Source organism: Tursiops truncatus, chromosome 20 (genome assembly GCF_011762595.2).
Source record: "Tursiops truncatus isolate mTurTru1 chromosome 20, mTurTru1.mat.Y, whole genome shotgun sequence".
Classification (NCBI taxonomy): Eukaryota; Metazoa; Chordata; class Mammalia; order Artiodactyla; family Delphinidae; genus Tursiops; species Tursiops truncatus.
Window position 1 is genome coordinate 11821830 of NC_047053.1, and position 21794 is coordinate 11843623.

The 21794-nt window shown below is 49.8% G+C and overlaps 1 protein-coding gene across 8 annotated transcripts in view; it reads left to right on the forward strand.

The window, feature by feature from the left end:
• The window catches only part of TRPV3 (transient receptor potential cation channel subfamily V member 3), a 32203-nt gene extending 13335 nt beyond the window's left edge, over positions 1 to 18868 (forward strand). For 3 of the 8 annotated variants that reach the window (XM_033846867.2, XM_033846866.2, XM_033846869.2), the window contains exons 8-18: positions 1352 to 1632; positions 3736 to 3912; positions 4850 to 5008; positions 5723 to 5818; positions 6863 to 6936; positions 9101 to 9266; positions 10660 to 10726; positions 12456 to 12730; positions 13886 to 13998; positions 15185 to 15264; positions 15508 to 18868. In XM_033846867.2, coding sequence (XP_033702758.1) covers positions 1352 to 1632; positions 3736 to 3912; positions 4850 to 5008; positions 5723 to 5818; positions 6863 to 6936; positions 9101 to 9266; positions 10660 to 10726; positions 12456 to 12730; positions 13886 to 13998; positions 15185 to 15264; positions 15508 to 15605 — 1586 coding nt within the window. In that variant the 3' untranslated portion in view covers positions 15606 to 18868. Of the gene's footprint in view, positions 1 to 1351; positions 1633 to 3735; positions 3913 to 4849; positions 5009 to 5722; positions 5819 to 6862; positions 6937 to 9100; positions 9267 to 10659; positions 10727 to 12455; positions 12731 to 13885; positions 14038 to 15184; positions 15297 to 15507 lie in introns of those variants that run through there. The other 5 variants (XM_033846868.2, XM_033846870.2, XM_033846871.2 and 2 more) reach the window with 4 other exon arrangements.
• The last annotated feature ends 2926 nt before the right edge of the window (positions 18869 to 21794 follow it).

The window sequence follows — 21794 nt, forward strand, 5'->3', positions numbered from 1 at the left end:
GGGTGGCCTTGAGGACAGGGTCTTGTCCAGTCAGACCTGGCTGGGAAACATCTGTTGGGTGGGATGAAGAGAGGTAACAGGATGGAGATTGGGGGGGGAAGCAGCAGGAGACCTGATGTCCAGCCCTGGTTCTGTCCCCGGTTTGCTGTGTGACCCAGTGTGAGTCACTTGCCTTCTCTTTTCTCAACTAACATTGATTGTTTACTATATGTACCAGGCATTGTTCTAGGTATTTGAAATATATCTGCGAACAAAACCAAGATCTCTACCCTCATGGAACTTGCACTCTAGATGGGAGACAGACCATCAATAATGGATATAACAAATAAGAATGTTATGTAATATGTTAGAAAATAACAAGTGCTATTGAAAAAAATAAAAAGTAAAGCAGGGGGGACTTCCCTGGTGGTGCAGTGGTTAAGAATCCGCCTGCCAATGCAGGGACAAGGGTTCGATCCCTGGTCCGGGAAGATCCCATATGCCGCGGAGCAGCTAAGCCTGTGTGCCACGACTACTGAGCCTGCGCTCTAGAGCCCGCGAGCCACGACTGCTGAACCCGTGTGCCACAACTACCGAAGCCCACGTGCCTAGAGCCCATGCTCCACAACAAGAGAAGCCACGACAATGAGAAGCTCGCACACCACAATGAAGAGTAGACCTGGTTCACGGCAACTAGAGAAAGCCCGTGTGCAGCAACGAAGACCCAAAGCAGCCAAAAATAAAATAAGTAAAATAAAAAAATAAATAAGTTAAAAAAAAACAGCTCAAAAAAAAAAAAAAGTAGTAAAGCGGGGGAAGGAGATCAGGAATTCTGGGCCAGGAAGGAGCTGGGTTTCCATTTTAAAAGGGTAGTTAAGGTGAATGATTCATTGAGAAGGTGACATTAGAGCAAAGACTCACAGGGGGTAAGGTAGGGAGTGATGCAGGTATCTAAGGAACAGCACTACTGGAAGAGGGAACAGCCTGTGCAAAGCCCCTGAGGCAGAAAAGTGCCTGTGTGTGCTCGAGGAAAAGGAAGAAGGCCATTGTGGCTGGAGGGGAGTGAGTGAGGGGGAGAGGAGGAGGTGACGTCAGAAGATGTAGGGCCTTGTAGGCTGTCATTGGAATTTGAGCTTTTGTTCTGGGTGAGGTGAGCCTTATGTATTAATAGGATCAGTCTGGCTTCTGTGTTGAGGATAGTGTTGGAGGGCTAGGGTAATAGCAGGGAGACCGGTTAGGAGTTTGTTGCAATGATCCAGCTTCAGTCTCCCACTCCTGCTGAGATGGGCCGGATAAGCCCCATTCCTAGAACTTGGGGAATCACCACTCTGGTCCAGGAGAGAACCGAGCCCCTGTGCTCCCCCTCCCCCAGGCGAGACACCCCTGGCCCTGGCAGCCTGCACCAACCAACCCGAGATCGTGGAGCTGCTGATGGGCAACGAGCAGACGGACATCACCTCGCAGGACTCACGGGGAAACAACATCCTCCATGCTCTGGTGACGGTGGCTGAGGACTTCAAGACACAGAATGACTTCGTCAAGCACATGTACGACATGATCCTGCTGAGGAGCGGCAACTGGGAGCTGGAGACCATGCGCAACAATAACGGCCTCACGCCGCTGCAGCTGGCCGCCAAGATGGGCAAGGCCGAGGTGGGTGAGGCCCGGGGCCGGCGGGAGGGCGTGAGGCCTGCTCCCCAGGGCCCCTTCTGAGTGGCCGACTGCACGGACCACGGACAGGCAGCACGTGGGCACACCCTCTGGACTTCAGGCCCTAACATTCTGGGTTTCTGTCTCCTGCCCTGGGACCCCCTTGCCGGGGCCAGAGTGGAGGAGTCTTAAGGCTGCGGTGACTCAGGCTTTGCGGCCGAGGATTCCTGCGCAGTGAGGCACCCAAGCGGAGGCTGACTGTCTGACCCTGGGGGCCTTCAGCCTCTTATGAGGACGGGAGTCCCCGAATGTCTGCTCTGGATCCAGAGCCAGTTGGCTGCTGGTCCCTGACGCTGGACAGACCCCAGCCTGTCTGTCAGGTTGAAACATTGAGCCAAGTCCCCAGCAGAGTATGTGGCTGCTCGTGGCTCTCTGTGCCCTTGTGATGTGGCCGAGGAACTCAGGTTAACTGGGAGCTTGGTGAAGACTCAGCTGGGATGGGCTCCCATCTCTATCTGTGGTGGGAGCCACGGCTTGGTCTGGTTTCAAGGTCAGGACTCATCATGGCAAAGCTGCCCTGAGCGTCCACATCTTGAGCCCTGGGAGGGGACCGTGGCTCCTGGGAGGCTGCAGGAGGGCACTGGGTAGGGTGGGGACTGTGGAGCCATCACAGCTGTGCCAACCTCAGGGCAACTGATGAGGGAGGTGGTGCCCCGAGGGCCTTGGGTCCCGTCCCAGTGCTCAGGGCTGGTGCCCACAAGGGACCTTTTCATTCTCTTGTGGGAGGAGGAAGGGGTGCAGAACAGCTTTGACAGAGGAGGAATTGTGTGCCTGCCTCGCCCATCTCCTGCCCACCCCAAGGACACAGCTTCCTGGGGGCTTTGAGGAGAGTCAGACTGTGGTCACAAGTCAGAACTTTCTCCAAGGACCGCTGCGCCATGTGTTTGTCCCTGGGGAGGGCCCAGGGATGAAGCTTCCTGCATGGAGCATGGCCCCCTGACCCCTGGTTCCCCAGAGGATAATGTGTCCCTCCACCCACACCCACCACTTCTTGCCAGTCTTGGGAAGCCGCCTGCACCCTTCCTGGCCCCTCCTCTCCTTCATTCAGTGTTCTTTGGAAACTTTTCCAGATGCTGCCCAAGTTGGCCACTATGCTGGGAGCAGAGGGTGCGGTCATACTTGAGACACAGACCATGTCCTCGGGCTCTTGTAGCCTGGGGCACAGGAAGGGGAGACGTGCCTTATCCCTAGGAGCTCCCTGCCTGGACTGTAGAGACTAGGCTCCTGTGCGAGATGAGATGGGAACCCCACTGGGTCACATGAGATCAGGGCTCTGACACTGTCCTGCCCATTAGGACCCTCCTCCTGGGCCTTGGGTTGGTGCCCCAGGAAGTTCTGCCCCCATCTTATCGTACCCAGGGCTCGCTTTCGGGAACAGTGAGCTCTCCATCTTGCCTGCACTTTGGAACCACCCAGGAAGCTTTACAAGATGCAGATTCCTGAGTCCCACCTCCAGAGATTAGGATTGAGTTAGTCAGTGGTGTGGGGATTCTAAATGTTCCCCAGTGACCCTAACATGTAGCAGAGAGCAAGCTCGCTGACCTAGAGAGTGGGTCCCACGGGCCTCTCTGCAAGGCTGGTGTCATGCATCACCCCCTGACTGGCCAGAGCAGTGAGCCTCAGCTGGCAGGGTCTGACAGAGGGTGGGATGGGGAAGCTGGAGAAACTTCCAGCTGCTTCTCAAGTCCAGGCCAAACAGAAATTATTTCTCAAAATTGTCAGTTCCTGGATTCTTCCCGGAACAGACTCCCCAGCTGGTGCAAGGATTTGTGAGCTGATCATGCAGCCCTCTTAAGCGTGCAAAAGGCCTTCACGCCTCTTGTCTCTGTTATTCACAATGCCTGGTGTGACGGGCAGGTCAGCGAGCTCTGTGCCCATCCCACAGATAAAGCGGGGGCCGGGGGTCACAGTGACAGGCACTCGGCCTGACTCAATCCATCCCTGGTGGGAGCCTCTTCCCAGGCCCTGTCTGCCTGGGGCAGGCCCAGCGGTCTTCGCCCCAAACCCTGTCCAGCGGCTGATGGTTGTGACTCTTCCTGTCCCCAGATCCTGAAGTACATCCTCAGCCGTGAGATCAAGGAGAAGCGGCTCCGGAGCCTGTCCAGGAAGTTCACCGACTGGGCCTACGGGCCAGTGTCGTCCTCGCTCTACGACCTCACCAACGTGGACACCATGACCGACAACTCGGTGCTGAAAATCATCGTCTACAACACCAACATCGATGTGGGTCTCCCGGGTGGGCTGGGGAAGGTCAGCGGGTAGCAGGCTGGGCCCCAGGCCAGGGAGGCCCTGGGAAGACCCCTTGCTACTAGCCAGACGTGTCTGCAGCCCCCATTCCTTAGCCTTAGTGGGCGGGGCCTGGGGTGGGTGCTGGGGCCACCTGTTCCCAGCTGACCTTGTGGTGGGGGTCTCCTGGCCCCATAATCCTGGGCAGGGTTGGGGGGGTGTAGACCTTCTCCATCTTGTTTCCCCCCAACTCCTTCTATTGGTTCCACATGGTCAGGCTTAGAATCCCCTCTTCCCCCAAACCTGGCCCTAAATAAGGGTCAGGGAGTACACAGCTTGAGCAATCAGGGAGGCCTTTCTGGAGGAGGCATAGCTGGGAAGTCAGTGAGGCTGAAGGAGGAAAGAGAAGATCAGCAGCGGGAAGTTTCTGGCTCTTGGAGGAAAGTGAGGCAACACATCTTTCACATTTTACCAAGAGTTGTGCTTCCCAGAGCCTGCCTTGCCCGGGATCTCCCTGGCCCTCACAGCAGCCTGACTGGTAGGGCAGGGATTGAGATCAGTTTTACTGATGAGGCGGCTGAGGCCCAGAGAGGGTCAGGGGTTTTCCTAGGGTCACACAGTGAAGGAGGGCCCAGGAGGGGCCAGACACCAGTCGTGGCCCTGGCCTCCCTTCTAGCCCTCCCTCCCCACCGTGCCTCAGATCCCCTTGGCAAAAGCACCAAGCTCTGTGTCTTTTGGTTGCTGTCTGGGTGCGCTGGAATGGAACCTCAGGAGCTAGAAATTACCTCTCCCAACATTTCCAGCCAAACCAGTTCATTGCCTCCTTCTGCCAGGGGCAGTGCTGACTCAGAGCTTCCTTTGAAATGAGGGCCTTCCGAAAATGGTCCCTTCCTCTGTCTCATCTCCATGGTGACTTGTGCCGTTCTACCCCCAGAACCGGCATGAGATGCTGACCCTGGAGCCCCTGCACACACTGCTGCATATGAAGTGGAAGAAGTTTGCCAAGTACATGTTCTTCCTGTCCTTCTGCTCCTACTTCTTCTACAACATCACCCTGACCATCATCTCTTACTACCACACCCGGGGGGAGGAGGTAAGTGGGCCCCTTGAAGTGGGGGATGCATTGGTCAGCACTGCTGGACCCTGGAGCCGCCCCATGTGCCTATGGAGAAACTGAGGCCCAGAGAGGTCAAGAGTTGTGCATGGGGTCCCCCAGTTTTCATGCTTCAACAGTGTCTTGGACACTGAATACGTCGCCAGCGCCTGGTTGAGCTCAACCCCAGGTGCTCAGCCCCAGGCTGACCCCTGCTGCAGAATTAGGAGCCCCAGGCCCTGCCCAGGCTCCATGTCTAAATCTGGAGCTGGTTGGGTGTTTCTGCTGTGAGGGCCATGGGAGAAAATGGGAGGAGGTGGAAGTCACTTGGAGAAGCATTCCCAGCACTCTGGGTCTCGGTTCCCCATCCATTACACGAGGCACGGAGCCTTGGCTTTAACTCTGTTATGAGGCCCTGTGAGTGTCTGGATACAGATGGAACAGATAAATGCCAAGAGGTGTGAGAGGGTTGTTAGCGTGGATTGGATCGTGCTTCTCACCGCACAATTCTGGGTTTCCACTCTGGGCGGGGGAGGCAGGGGCTGGGGGCTGCAGTTCCTTTTGGCCCTGTACAGAGATGCGGCTTTGTGCTGGCCTCTGGCCCAGCTTGAGGGTTGGGCATGTGTATGTGCGTGGTCGCCCCGGAGGTGGCGCTACCCCTACCTTCCTCACTCCCCATCCTGCACCCATCCATTCCTCTCCCTTCCTCCCCAGGCCCTGAAACACCCCTTAGCAAACAAGATGGGGTGGCTGCAGCTCTTAGGAAGGATGTTTGTGCTCATCTGGGCCATGTGCATTTCTGTGAAAGAGGTGAGTAGGTCACCAAGCCCTCCTGGACTGCCCTGTGAGGCAGGCAGGGTGACAGCAAGCTCTGCTACTACTGCTGGGAGACTCTGGGGAGGCATTTCCTTTTTAACCTTTAGATTTACATAAACAAGCAAGCTTATCCTACCTACTTTATCTATCCATTCCTCCATCCATCTGCCCATCTATCTGCCAGTTATCTACACTCCCAGCCACTCAGTGTCCCATCTTCCCTGCCCCTCCATCCACCCATCCAATCACCTGCCCTCTCTCATCAACCCAGCCACTCATTCATCCATTTAAACACCCACTCATCCTTACCCACTGTCCTTCCATCCTTCATCCAACCATCTTTCCATCTGTTTGTCAGTCGATCTACCCATTCATCCATCCAACCAATGAATCAGCAGGTATATTCTGAACACCTTCAATGTGGGGCTCTGGAGGAGATGATAGGGATGGAGGGAATCTGCCCTCTTTGAGTTCATAGTCTGGTAGGGATTTCAGATGGACACAAATAGCTAGACTTTAACATAGACTGTGAAAAGACCTGATGTTGGGCTCAGACCCGTGCTCAGAAGAAGAGAGATGACTTTTATTGGCGGCGGGCGGGGAGGGGGGCAGGAAGGCTTGAAGGCAGAGATGGCACTTACTCTGGTAGGGGAGGGTTGGCATGAGGACACTGGGGAGAAGGTATTACAGGACAGGTGTGGGGAACAGCATGAACAAAGGCTCAGAGGCTGGAAAGCTAGGCCATATTTGGGGAATGGCAGGTAACTGTATGGTTCTGCTGCTTTGTAGGTTCTGGGGTGATTATGGGGGTGAGAGTAAGAGATGTGAGAAGATCAGGGGGAGCATGCCCTCTTACCCTGGGGTTGCCTCTGTCCCCCAGGCACAAGTCCCCTTCCATATCCCTCACCTGGGCTCTGGCTGGGCCTTCACGTACTTCCCTGTTCCTGAGTCTCAGTCCTGGGGAAACGCCCCCCTTCCCCAAATCCTCCAGCGAGGGGCATGAAGAGGGGGCAGCTTTTCTTTCCTTTCTGGCCTCAGGGCATCGCGATCTTCCTGCTGAGACCCTCAGATATGCAGTCCATCCTCTCGGATGCCTGGTTTCACTTTGTCTTGTAAGTAGGTCTGTCCCCTGGTCACCACCTCACAGGCAAGGCTGAAGTCCTGTATGATGGCTGCTGTGTCCCTCTGCAATAGCCACCCTACCGTGTCACCTGTCCCTGTCATTTCGCCAAGTCACATGGCCAGGGACCTCCTCTCTCCTTTCTGGTAAGAGAGGCCCATAGATGCCCATGGAGAGGACCAGAAAACACTAGGACAGTGCCCACCATCCGGTTGCAGGGATAGCTGCCTGCACCCTGCCAGAGCCCTGGGCGGCAGCCAGCACAGAGAAGGCATGTTTATTTTTTATGAAGGGACACTCCCGGCCAGTTCCTCCTGGCTGTCGTTTTGGACCCTGGCAGGTCAGGGCTGGAAGGTACTTGAGAAATCATTGAGTCTCATCTTTAGGCATGAAAACCGAGGCTCAGGGCTTCCCTGGTGGCGCAGTGGTTGGGAGTCCGCCTGCTGATGCAGGGGACACGGGTTCGTGCCCCGGTCCGGGAGGATCCCACGTGCCGCGGAGCGGCTGGGCCCGTGAGCCATGGCCGCTGAGCCTGTGCGTCCGGAGCCTGTGCTCCGCAACAGGAGAGGCCACAACAGTGAGAGGACCGCGTACCGCAAAAAAACAAAACAAAATCGAGGCTCAGAGCAGGGAAGTGAGTCACGTCGAGTCAGGCGGAGCTTCAGTCGTGAAGCTCAAGCCAGCCCAGTTTCCCAGTCAGCCTCATCCCCAGCTTGTGCAGGGTTGACTACTGTAGGCTCTAGCCAGAAAGCCCAGCTCAGCGGCCTCTCTGAATGAGGGCTTGTGCCGAGGATTACGTAATCCCTGTCTCTAAATGAAAGGAGGATTATGTAACCCCTGTCATGTGCAGAGGATTACGTAACCCCTGTCTCTAAATAAATAATGGAAAAGGATCTGCAGCTTGAGATGAAGGATGTTAGGCTCCATGGCTCTGTAGACCCCACCAAAGGCCCTATTCTGAGCATTTGGGAGGCTGGGTCTATAAGACCTTGAATCTTGGTCTGATGTTTCCAAATACCTATTAAGTATGTACCTGCCTTCCAGAAGCATGAGCTAAGTTCTTCATCTCTTTGGGCACGTGGGGCCCCCTGATACTGCAGTGAATGAATAAGCCAGGTGCAGCACTGCCCAGGGTGCAAGTCACATATGAGTCTGTCACCTTGGAGAAATTGTGACGATTCCAGAGAAAAATCCATTTGTACAGCCACTGGCTTTGGCACAGACGGAAGGCACCAGTGCCATGTCCTGTTCTTCTGCTGCTTCGTTGTTTTCTTAGTGTAGAGGAACGTGTAAACATGCTTCCTCACTTCAGTCCCAAATGCCCTGCTCACCCAAACGTTTGCTTTTCACTGCACAAGGAAATCAAAGTTGCCTGCGTCCTAACTTTAACTAGTTAGATATTTTGTAATCGTGGAGACTACCTGATGTTATAAGCAAGAGAGGGTTTCTATCCAGATGTCTGCATAACTGATGGTGTTACACACTGTTTAGGAGTAGATTTTGATCTTGTATGTTTGGTACTTATTGTACTTTAAACATTTCAAATTGTGGTATAATACACGTAACACAAAAGTTAAAACATCTTAACCATTTTAAGTGTACAGTTCAGTACTCTTAAGTACATTCGCATTGTTGCACAATCTCCTTTTAGCAAACCTATTATATAGCATGTATTGTAGTTTTTTCAAGGATTTCTCAAAATAGGTTATGGGGGACTTTTGTTGTGATTGACTTTTGAGTATAGATATCAGCTTTTGTCATTTTGCTTAAAAATGCAATCATTCACCACATCCTCAGTCTACCCCAGTGTACCCCAACCCATGTGGGGGTCAGAAATCACATGGGTGATTTAAAAAACATACAGCCTCCTGGGCAGCACCCTGGGCCTTCTGAACCAGAATCTCCTGGGCACTGGGGATCTGTATCTTTAAAAAGTCCTTGTCAACTGCAACCAGCACTGACTTGCATCTAGCAATGCAGTCTGCAAGGCTGGATTTTAGACGTGGTCCAGCAGATCTGGGGCAGCCTTATCTGTCTCTTCAGCGCCAGCCACCAGGGTAACTATTCAGGATTTAAGGGAGGTTGGAGGATTTGGACATCTCTGCCCTGATGCCAAGAAGTAAGTAAGGCCCTTGTCTCCTGTGTCTCCTGAACAGTTTTGTCCAAGCTCTGCTTGTGATACTGTCTGTCCTCTTGTACTTGTTTGCCTGCAAAGAGTACCTCACCTGCCTCGTGCTGGCCATGGCCCTGGGCTGGGCGAACATGCTCTACTACACGCGGGGATTCCAGTCCATGGGCATGTACAGCGTCATGATCCAGAAGGTGTGTTGGGGCTGCCGAGCGTCAGAGATGGGCAGGGAGGGCCTTCCGAGAAGGCCCATTTTTCAGATGGGGAAATTGAGGTGTGGAGAGGAAAAGAGACTTGCCCAAGAGACAGGCCACTGCTCTTTCTCCCAAATACTGTGGTCTCCCTTTGCCTTTGGTCAGGCTCTCTAGGAGGGAAAATATGTATATATAATATGTTATATATATACACGTAGATATGTTTATTATATATGTTTACCATATAAAGGATGTGCAGCACACAAGTTACAAACAATAATAAAATATACAGTGCCTTTTGTTGTAAATTCCACATGGCTAGTTGAGTCTCACCGAATAGTTTGTTGATTTTGGTTGAACTCATATCTGTTTGCCAACCTATGGTTGCAATTGACAAGTGAGTGTTTTGCCAGCATAAATGCTGGTATTTTCCTCTGCTTTAAGGAGTAAGATGAAAGGGAAACAATGAAGACTTGTGTTGAAACTGCATTTGTTTGTCAGTGATGCTGAGCCATTTATCTGCTGAATTGGATAATAGTTTTCAAATACTAGAAGAATATTTCATCAACGTTTTTGTGCTATTCCCACTATTAACAGCTACAGATAGGACACATTTTTAAAGTTTAATCTGCCTTAACATTTTGTCCATCGTTGTCTTAAGTCTAGATCTAGATGATCAACAATCTCTGATTTGTAGCTTTTACCAATTTCCATGGTGTAAATATTCCCACCATGGCTGACTTCCAGCTACCAATGCGATGTCACTGAATACAGAATTGGGAAGGGATGCACAGTAATGCACCATTATATAGTGTTTCCACCATATGGTTATGAGAAATAAATAGGCTTAAAAGCCTAGATAATTATAAAATGTAGTAAAGTCACTCGGAAGTGATGCGTTTTGAACATTTATTATCTTTGTTTCTAACGCAATTTATTTAGTTATAAGTTTACACAATTTAATTCTTAGTCATGGCTGTGTTTAACGAGCTCAGAAAATTCATGAAAGTGAGACCATCAGCTCTTGTGAGCTGGTGCGAGCTCGGCCCAGCACACTGCATCCCCCAGGAAGTGTGAGGATTCCAGATGTGAGTTTCTATGAGGAAAGGTGCTCATGTGCAGCCTGAATCAGCAGGGACAGAAACAGACTGTGTTCTAGGAGGGAGGAGGGTGGAGAGCAGGAACAGGAGAGAAGTCTTTCTGGAGGAGGTGGGCCCAGCGCTGAGCTGTGCAGACAGCATCAGGAGGACCTGGTGAGGGTCGCAGAAGAGTGGCCGGAGTGAGGGCATGGTTAGAGTGCGAACCCAGGAGAGGGTGGGAAGCAGTCAGGAAATCAATGTATAATGAATCTGTGCTCAAACCTTACCCTTGAATTGCGTTTCTTTCTTTGTAGGTCATTTTACATGATGTTCTGAAGTTCTTGTTTGTATATATCGTGTTCTTATTTGGATTTGGAGTAGGTAATTGATTTATAAATAATAGTAACTCCCTCATTTGTAAAACACTTTACACAGATGTCAGCATGACAAAGCACACAGGAGCCTTAGCAACTATTATATCGGCCACCGGTGGAACACTTTCCGTGGTTAGCATTTCCCAACGATTATCTCTTTACTTCTCGTGACATCTTGACCAAGGGGGAGTCATCATCATCCCCGGCCATAAGGGCACTGAGGCTTAGAGACTCCAGGGTTTGAACTGGTGGCTTTTATCCAACCACCCTGTGTGGTATGCCTCCCACCTTTACGTCCATCATCCCATGCGGCTCTCACAGCCTCAGATAGGCTTGGCAGGTTTTCGGCCCCATTTTACAGATGGAGAAGCTAAAGTCTGCAGAAATTTGATTGATGGTCTTTGAAAAATAGGAGTAGAGTAATGCATTGAGATAACCTCCTTTGGCCCTCCACATCACATTACTGTCATAGTTTGCTGCAGATATATCTGTGAGAGCCTCTGGTCTGCTGGGACCAGGGATGGGAAACCCCTCTTGAAAACCTCTCCATGTACACCTAGAGACTGTCATACAGAGTGGAGTAAGTCAGAAAGAGAAAAACAAATATCGTTTATTAACGCATATATGTGGAATCTAAAGAAATTGGTATAGATGATCTTATTTACAAAGCAGAAATAGAGACACAGATGTAGAGAACAACTGTATGTATACCAAGGGGGAAAGGGGGGGTGGGATGAATTGGGAGATTGGGATTGACATACATACATTATTGATACTATGTATAAAATAAATAACTAATGAGAACCTACTGTATAGCACAGGGAACTCTACTCAGTGCTCTGTGGTGACTTAAATGACAAGGAAATCCAGAAAAGAGGGGATGTGTGTATACACATAGCTGATTCACTTTGCTGTACAGTATAAACTAACACAATATTGTAAAGCAACTGTACTCCGATAAAAAAAAAAAAAAACACCTCTCCATTTACAACAGAGGGAACAGCATAACCTGATTTTATTTCTAACCCCTGCATAAAGCGATATCATTTTATTTTCCCAAGCCAGTTTTTCTTCCCCTAGTTATCACTGGCATTTGAAGTTAGGCAGCTGTTCCCATCTGTCTGGTACCTTTTCTGGGTCAGTTTGCTTATTTATTTGCTCCTTCACTTGTTTGTTTATTCATCCATCCATTTCCTCCCTGATTAATTTGATCATTCATTCATTCATCCATCCGTCCATTCATTCAGTAAAGAGCCACTGCTGTAGTGCGTTGGGGAGAAGAGAAGAAAGACTCCCAGGCCTTGACCAGAGGTCTTGCCACAGAGCATTAGGAAGAGACTCAGGACTTCCCAGTCTTGGGGGATACAACCCAAGCTGCAGGAAGTTGGGAGCTCAAAGCCTGGTTGAGGAGCCAGAGACAGACAGATTATAGATTGTAATCATCGACTGTGCAAGCCCGTGATAGATCAAGGGCTGAATGGTGGGGTAGAGAGAAGAGTTTGGGCCTTGTTAGGCAGAAAGGGCTTTCTGCCCTTTCTGTCAAGGCAGAGCACCAGCCTGATGAAGCTTCCGGAGGAGCTGAGGCTGGAGATGTAATTTAAATAGCTGGAGAGAAGGAGGCAGCAGGCCTGCAGTCTGTGTGTGTGGGCATCGGTGTACATGCAGGCATGCACGGGTTTATTGGGTAATTAACCAGACAGAGAGGCTGCAGAGAACACCCTGTTATGTCTTCCCAGCCCTGGCCTCGCTGATCGAGAAGTGTTCCAAAGACAATGAGGACTGCACCTCCTATGGCAGCTTCAGCGACACGGTGCTGGAACTCTTCAAGCTCACCATAGGCCTGGGTGACCTGAAGATCCAGCAGAACTCCAAGTACCCCATCCTCTCCCTGATCCTGCTCATCACCTATGTCACCCTCACCTTCGTCCTCCTCCTCAACATGCTCATTGCCCTGATGGGGGAGACTGTGGAGAACATCTCCAAGGAGAGTGAGCGCATCTGGCGCCTACAGGTGACCTTGGCAGAGTCTTTCTATGGGAGCCCTCATGGGGACTCAGTTCAGCACATGGCACCAGTGGATCTGGGGTGGGGCCTGGAAATCTGCATAAGCTCCCTGTGCTTGGCCAGGTTTGAGGAAGCTAGGTTTCTGGGGTATAAGGTCTAGGGAGTGTGGCTGGACAACAGCACGTGTGAGAGGAGCTCAGGCTTATGGGTGTGCTGTGCTCAGAGTCAATGGTGTGATATGTGGATGTTGAAGCGTGGCCTTAGGTTGAAGAGTGGATGTTGAAGAGTCAATGGTGTGTTATGTGGATGTTGAAGCGTGGCCTTAGGTTGAAGAGTGGATGTTGAAGAGTCAATGGTGTGATATGTGGATGTTGAAGCGTGGCCTTAGGTTGCCAGGAGTAGGTATAGGACAACGTCCTTAGGTATAAGACAATGGAGGTGACAGTTCTGCTCTCCTCCAGTACTCCTCACATGCTATGGGCCTTACACACGGAGGATACTAACCCACAGGATGATCCAGAGGTAGTGACCAGGCATGTTACACTTCCTACATAAATGGTGTAAGAAGAGCGTGACAGTTCCTTCAGATATGTGCAGAGCTACTTGTGAAAGGGAGAGCAGCTTCCTTCTGTGATCCAAGAGGCAGAAATGAGGTATATGGGGCAACAACAGGGAAAAAAGCTTTGATTTGACACAAGGAAGTTACTAATGATCAGGGCCTTCTTAATTGCATTGTTGCTAGTATTCAGGAGAGATGGGACAAATTATTGCCGGGAAAATTGCTGAGGGGACTCTAAGCCTGACATGGGGCTAGGACCACATGGTGTCCTCCTGGAAACTCCCTTCCTGGTGGGATCCCAGGATCCTAACATTTTCAGTTAGGCAGCTCTGGACTTCCAGAAACATTGTTTATGTGATGTTTAAAACAATTTGAACACCTTCCCCAAACTCACTGGGTGTTCGTTTTTGAATTCTGTAGGTTAGCCAGGTCCTCAGGATCTATGCATGAAGCCTTCCATGCAGGTGGAGTGGGCTGTTCGGTGTGTGTGCACGTGTGTATATGTGTGTGTGTGCAGGCGTGTGGGCGCATCCAACGCTCACACGGAGCCGTGCTCCTGGGCTGGCTCCTGAGAGATGCACTTAGGCTCGTTTATGTCCCCAGAGAGCCAGGACGATCTTGGAGTTCGAGAAAATGTTACCAGAATGGCTGAAGAGCAGATTCCAGATGGGAGAGCTGTGTAAAGTGGCAGAGCAAGATTTCCGACTGTGTTTGCGGTAACAAACGGAGAAGGGCCCTTTGGTGATGCTTTCTGGGTGGGTGAAGAGAGATGAGTTGGGGAATGTTAGTGAAATGATGCTGCCATTTGCTTGCCAGACCACGGTCTGTTCTGCCTCCTCAGAAGATGGAATTTGCTCTCTCGGGGTCGCTGGCCCAGGGATAGACTTTCTAAGCCTCAGAAGGGAGAAGGAGACTCTGCCCTTTTGGAGGTGCCTCCCCCTGCCCAGTGTCTGCCTTAGAAGAGATTTGCCAGCCTGGCACTATTTGTCCTTCTGAGAGGCACATTCTGTCACAGGCAAACGGAAAGTGAGACAGCTACTTTTGACAGATGTCAAGCTTTTTGATTTTTAAAAAAGTACTTGCACGTGCCCTGACCCTCTTTTCTGATGGGTCTATCTCTTCCGACCCCCTGTCTGGCTGCCTGACCCTGCAGACTACCTTCTTGGAGTATAATTGAACCTTGACCTAGTTCTATGACTGAAACCCCTCTCCGCCCCGCTCTGCCCCAGGAGCCATCAATTCAACTATAATAGTTACCCTAACAAATATGTCTAATTTTGACACCCTCACTCTAGAGATGTTCTGTGAATGTGAACTTCAGCCAAACTGTCTTCTCCAGTTACGATCCAGTACCTTAGACACTGCCCACTCTTTTGGGTTCTGAACCCTGACCTTCTTCTCTTTTTATAACAAAATTTGGGGCCACACCCCGCAGCATGTGGGACCTTAGTTCTCCAACCAGGGATCAAACCCCTGCATTGGGAGGAGGAGTCTTCACCATTGGACTGCTGGGCAAGTCCCCTAACCATCTTCTCTTAGTGCAACCTTAACCCTAGCTGGACTTCACGCCCTCACATCTTCTCAGCCCGAGCCTGCCCACTCTCCTTCCTTCCCTCCTTCTCTGTGGGCTGCCTCCCCGAGTCAGGCACAGCCCCTGCTGGCTGAAGATGTCCCCTTTACACCTCTCTGAGCTTCTGGGTCCCACACCCTGGGAGGAGACTGATCCTGGAGGCCTGGGAAAATGGAGATTCGGGAAGGTTTCAAGCCTTAACAACACTGATGTGACCACATGGGGCAGGAATGCCCTTGATCCCTGTGGAGGACTCCCCAAACGCTGTGCTACTTGTTTGCATTTGATGAGGTGCACTTGGGGAGTAGTGAGAATGATTATCACACCCGCAGGATCAACGAGGTGAAGTGGACTGAATGGAAAACTCACGTCTCTTTCCTCAACGAAGATCCGGGGCCCGGGAGACGGTCAGGTACCGCTGCTGTCAGGAAGCGTGACACCCACTCCGTTCTGACCGCGTGACCCCAGGCACACCAAGTCGGAGGGCCGTGATTTTCCCCATCTGTAAAATGGGAGGGTTGAATTAATTCCTTCCAGCTCTACCGTTTTCTAACCTGAGTTGGAATAACTTCTAAGGCAGGTGGTGGACTGAGACCTGGAGGTACAACTTGCAGAATGCTGTTTCTGTAAAATAGTGTTTTTTGGTTTTTTTAAGCAGATTTCAACAAAATCCAAGATTCTTCCAGGAACAACAGCAAAACTACCCTCAATGCATTTGACGACATAGATGAAGTTCCGGAAACCTCCGTGTAGAAGCAGAACCCAGAGCTCGTGTGCATGTGGGCCGTCTGAGGCTGGAGGCTGGGTCCTGGACTTGGTGCTGCGGGCTTTGCAGAGTAATGGAGCCTGGCAGAGACGAGGAAAGCACCCTCATGCTGGACGGGTGGCTGAACCGAGGGGCAGTTGTCAGTTTGAGTGGGGAACACCCTGGACTTTGTTATTCGGCAGAGAGTTTGTATAAACCCACGGCCAGCAGTCCTGAGCCTGGGAGTCCCAGGAGTCCCTGAATCCCAGGTGAAGTCTCTGCGTTCACCAACTGCAGGTCGATTTGTCTGGGAGAGAGGGTGGCAGGGCAGGGGCGGGGGCCCAAGGAGCAGGGAGAGGAGTCTTCTGCCAAGGTCCCCAGCCCCAGCCTGCGCATTCTACCATTTCCCTTATTGTAACTGGGTCTCCTGAACTTAAGGGACGCTTGATGCGTCCCAGAATGTGCAGGGGACTGAGCTAAGCCGGGTGTCCTGGGACTGGAGGAGAATGAGCTTCTGGAGCCTTCGGGGAGAAGGAAAACACCCTTGGAATGAGTGGCCTTTGTACTCAAGCCTCCAACTGTCTCCAACTGAGACGTTTCTAGTAGCATAATTAACACAGGGTTTTTCTTTTCCATAGAGAAAGGCTTTTGCAGTTTTAAATGAAAATTACTTCAAATGAAGCATGTGATTTTAAAGCTGAGAAATAGATTTTAGGATTTGGGGCTGGAGGTAAGTATTATATACTTGGCCTCGGGGTGGCCAGAGCAAGGACAAAAAGCTTTTCTTTATGCACATAAAATTCCACAAGAGACACGCCAGGCAGGGACTACCATCTGGGTGAAAGATCTTGGCTGTTTTCCTTGTCCCAGCCCTGCAACAGTGCATGCCTCTACGTTGGGATCATGGCTTCGACTGAAACGGAAATAGCAGCTGCTCTGTTTACATGGTCTTGAATCTCAGAGGTTACTTGTATACATCAGTATTTCTCACTGGAGGAATTTAACAAAATACCTGAAATGCTCTGGTATTAAATATTTTTGTTAACTGTGAAGTCTGAAGTGGAGGAGGAGGCATTTGAGGAAGGAGTGCTTGCCAAGATGTGAGGCTTATTTTTAGATTCTCATCCTCTGATTTTTCTCCCCGCTGAAATCACACAGAGTCACTTTGGGGGCAGAGGTGAAGTGGAGATAGTAGAAATGTCCCAGGTTACTGGAGCCTAAAGAACTATAAAATCCACTCTGCCTCAGTTATCTGGTAATAGATTCATGTGGGAATTTTTGAGGTGGAATTATAACGCTATTAACCATGAATTTTAATTTTAAGTGGCACAAAAACCATTCTGCTTTTAGATAACTTGGCTATTGGCTAGTTAATCTGACTTGAGGCAAACTAAGGAGTACAGGCCAAGCAGTCCACTCTCGGCCTTCTTCTCCGCTCTGGGCTGCTCTGTGCACCAGCTTACCTGGGTGGGTAGAAACTTGGCCCTCGTGCCCCTGATGGGCTGGGTCAGGGAGAGATGCCATGAGTGGAGGATGTAGCCTTAGAGCCGTAAGATCTGCAGCAGCCCCTGTGCTCTCGGATGACCCAGGGAGCCAACCAGTGCTCTAAGCTGTAGTGGTCAGGCCAAGCTCAAGTGTGAGCAGGGGAGGAAGGGGCTAGGCATGTTCCCCAGAGAAGGGAAGATGTGGGGAGATTGTCCCAGAGGCAGGGGGAGCAGATGTGTTCCAGATGGGCAGAGCTAATGCCAAAAGTTGGAAATTTCACGGAAAAAAATTTTAGTTCAATTCAGTCCAGCAACTGCTCCAGATATTGGAGATATTTAAGCAGAAGCTGGTTGAGCATTTATTAAGGATATTGTTAAAGATCACAATCCAATGAACTTGAAGGTCCTTTTAGCCTGGAGATTAGCATCCTGTGTCTGGAATTACCTGCTTGCGTTCATCCTGAACAGATGTCCTGGTTTGAAGGGCAGCCGTTTGGATCGATGGCACCATGCTCTACACCATGCAGCTGGGAATTCAGATATGTTTTGATCTGGATATGAATGGATAAAGCCGTATGGTTCTCCATTTCCCACTTGAACGAAAGCTGGGACGTTAGACAGACAGAAATCAATAACTGGATCTTTGCCTTCTTACATGTATGGAGACCTGTCTGTGGATCTGGATGGAATTTGCTGGCAGGACCATTTTCTATACTGAATCTTCTTCCTGACAGTGGCATCCGCCAAAGGTTTTCAGCCTAGATGGTCTCAGCCTAGGTAGGTTTACCAAGGAAAGCAATGAGTCAAAGAGCATTGGCTTAAAAGGACCAGTTCTCTTATTTTACGCCTGGAGACTAAAGCTCCAAAAGGAAAGTGGACTTGTTCAAAGTCATGCAGGAGGTCGTATCAGAGCTGTCGAAGCTGGAGTGTTCTGATTCTGGACCGCAGATATCCCCCTGCACGATTTTTTTTTAGCACAGTTATTCGGTAAATTTGAGTCTGCCTTTGTGGTTGACGTATGTGAGGGGACGAGAGCTTTTTGCTCAGAGGATTCGTGCTGGCAGTCTGCACTGTCCCTGTGATCCCCACGATGGGTTTAAAATTGAAGTGTGTGCATACAGGTGTGTACAAAACCACACACCACGCCACACTGAATCCACAGGTGTATCAGGACATCTTAAATGATTCACATTTCAGTAATTTAAGAGGAAGGCATTTTCCAGGGGTGGAATCTCCCACACTCAGATAACAGTTTTGGCTGGAAATTTTCCTTTAACTAAACTCTGCCTCAGGAAGAATCCATTATTTTAGAAATTATGTGATATATCTGTTTGGAAGAAAAATGGTGCTTACTTTCCTCCTTGCCGGGGTGGGAGAAGGAGTTCAAGGCCGTACTGTGAAGTCATTACGCTTGTAGAGGGCTCCTGCCTGCCCTGGAGCCCAGGGTTATTGACCTTCTTTTCCTTCCACAAGGCCTGGTGAGCTAAGTCCTTTTGCTCTGGGTAGGGCCCCAGTAGATGGGCCGTCATCTGGGCCTGTAAGTCATACTTGATCTCTGCATTGATTTATATGTTTTTACTGTGCTCTTGGTCCCAAACACAGAATTTTCACCTTGTTCTCATTGAATGTACCTGATCCTTGCAAATTCCTTTTACATCTTGTTTTTAGTGTTGTGTGTGTGTGAAACTCTGTGTTCAAGAAAGAAGTCATAAATGCAGTGAGAACATCTTAGTGCCATTGAAGAAATGCTTTTATGATTTCTAATAAATATTTATTTTGCCTTGTTATGATCATGTTTTATCCTTGTCTTAGGTGTGCCACTGTGAAGACTGACTAGAAATCGTAGGGTGTTGCTTAACATGAGTGGATAAAGGGAAGGCCACTTTTCGGACCTAAAATATTATTATTGGTCCCAGCTCAGCACACTAAGACATGCCACCTTTGTGCAGCGTTTTACATCTCAAAGCATATCACGTCCAGTACCCCATTTTAACCACTCAATAACTCTGGAAGTAATTTGAGTAAAAGGAGACCTAGAGATTTTAAGTGACATGCCCAAGGAATCACAGCCTGAAAACCTCATAGGTTCAGGTAATATGACCCCAAGCAGGGGGTCCATCCATAGAAATCCCTCCTGTCTACCTCACAGGACCTTTATTGATAAGGAGGTAATAAGGGAATGGACAGGAAAGAGCTGATATTATTACCATCATTATTGCCCAACATATATGCATGTGCGTTTTTTCATTCTTTTGAGGTATTTTGAAAGAATGGCAGTTCTCAACTTGAATGCCAAGATGCTGCTGTGTCTTGAGGGGTTGCAGAACTTGCAAACAATGTATTAATAAGTGATGTGCTGCATTTGGTCAATTACTTAATCCAAACGATTCCCAGAGTAACAGCCTTCACTGGGATATGTCTTCTCGAGTGGCAAGGAAATGGGAATTGTACACAATCCAGATCCTAGCTCAAACAGGTTTCAGTCTATAATCTAGGATTGTGCCATCCACGGAAACATTCCGGGTAGACTGATAGAAAAAGGGTGGAAGCCCCTGTTGTAGTATATATTCTGGGAGTGGGATGCCTAGGTCAATGAGGATAAACAGTTTTATGACTTGATACTGTGAAAAATTATCTTCCAAAAGATATTTTGCAATTTTTTCAGCCTTTGAGATTGTATGATGCCCTATTTATAAAGTGCTTTCATTCATATTGGTTATCTTAATCCACTGTTTTTTAGATGGCTTGTTTAATTTTTATTTTTTTATTTATTATTTTTGGCTGCGTTGGGTCTTCGTTGCTGCGCGCAGGCTTTCACTAGTTGCGGCGAGCGGGGCTACTCTTCATTGTGGTGTGTGGGCTTCTCACTGTGGTGGCTTCTCTTGTTGCAGAGCATGGGCTCTAGGCACGCGGGCTTCAGTAGTTGTGGCACGCAGGCTCAGTAGTTGTGGCTCACGGGTTCTAGAGCGCAGGCTCAGTAGTTGTGGTGCACGGGCTTAGTTGCTCCGCGGCACGTGGGATCTTCCCAGACCAGGGCTTGAACCCGTGTCCCCTGCATTGGCAGGCGGATTCTTAACGACTGTGCCACCAGGGAAGTCCCTGTAGACGGTTTGATGAGTATTCTATCTCCATTCAATAGGTGGGGAAATTGAGACTTGGAGAAAGATGGAATGATAGGTAAAGGTCACAGTGCTTTTTCCTGGGCCAAGGATCCAGGTTCTCTGAGGTGTTCTGGTACGCACTAGTCCAGTAGTGTCAATGAGCTCACATAACAAAGTGGTTTACCCTAGCCTGAGTCACATTTAAGAATAAGTGGAATCCAGGTAAAGGGAGTGTGGTGGTGGGATAGGGTTTCAATAAGAGGGAACAACATGGGCAAAGACCATGTTGTAGTAGGGAGCTTGGTGCATTTGAGGATGGAGAAGTTTTTGCGGCCAAATTGCTGGGAAAAAGGGCTGCAGAGGTAGGCAGAGGCTAGAGCACATAGGACACGTCCAGCTGTGGGGAGGCTTTGAGATTTCCTATCAAGGGTGAGGGGAAACCACCCAAAGCTTTCACACAACGGGATTATTTAATTTCCTTTTTTTTTTTTCCCCGCGGTACGCGGGCCTCTCCCTGCTGTGGCCTCTCCTGTTGCGGAGCACAGGCACCGGTCGCACAGGCTCAGTGGCCATGGCTCACGGGCCCAGCCGCTCCGCGGCATGTGGGATCTTCCCGGACCGGGGCACGAATCCGCGTCCCCTGCATCGGCAGGCGGACTCTCAACCACTGCGCCACCAGGGAAGCCCAAATTTCCCTTTTTTCCCCAAAGGGCTGCTGGCTTAAAAGGGTGTACTTTTCCATCCGCCATCATTTGGCATATAGTGACAGTCTGAAGAGTGTGGCATGGAGTAAATTCTACCTGGGAGTGATGGGGACACTCAGGAAGTGACTGGGAAAGAAGGCAAGAAGGCAAAGAGAAGGCAGACATTGATGGAATATGAAGACATTTCAGTAGAGAAGGAATGGTTGAGCACACTCATTTACTCACCTGAACTTTATCAGGCATTTAGTAGGTTACAGGTGCTGAAAAAGACACTGGTAATGTCCCCAAGTTTGGATGGAAGCAGAGAGGGTCAAAGGGGCAAGCCAAGAAAGGCTTTATAGATGAAATGAGAGTCGAGTTGCATTTGGAAGAAAAAAATAGCAATTTGCTAACACGAGGTCTTGTGGGGGAGGGGCAGGGATGGAGGAAGGGAAGGGAAGGGAGAAAATTCTAGGTGGAAAGGCCAGTCTGTGTGAAGACATGCAGGAATAAAACAACACAAAGCCCACCGGAACAGAGAGGACCTGAAAGCAGATGAGTCTAGAGAGGTTGTGGAGAGGGAAGGGCAGATCAGGAAGGGCCTTTTATGTTAGGAATTTCACTAGGCACCCTGCTAAGTACTTATCTGCATTAGCCCACTTAATCCTCACAATAATCCCATGAGAGGGACACTATTATTATGATTATTCCCATTTTATAAATGGGAAAAATGAGTCTGCAGACTGTTAGAAATAATCAAAATAAAACTGAAAGTGGCTAAAGCCACACAGCAATATGTTATCGTTATAGATTAAAAAAAGTCACACCTGGGCTTCCCTGGTGGCGCAGTGGTTGAGAGTCCGCCTGCCGATGCAGGGCACACGGGTTCGTGCCTCGGTCCGGGAAGATCCCACATGCCGCGGAGCGGC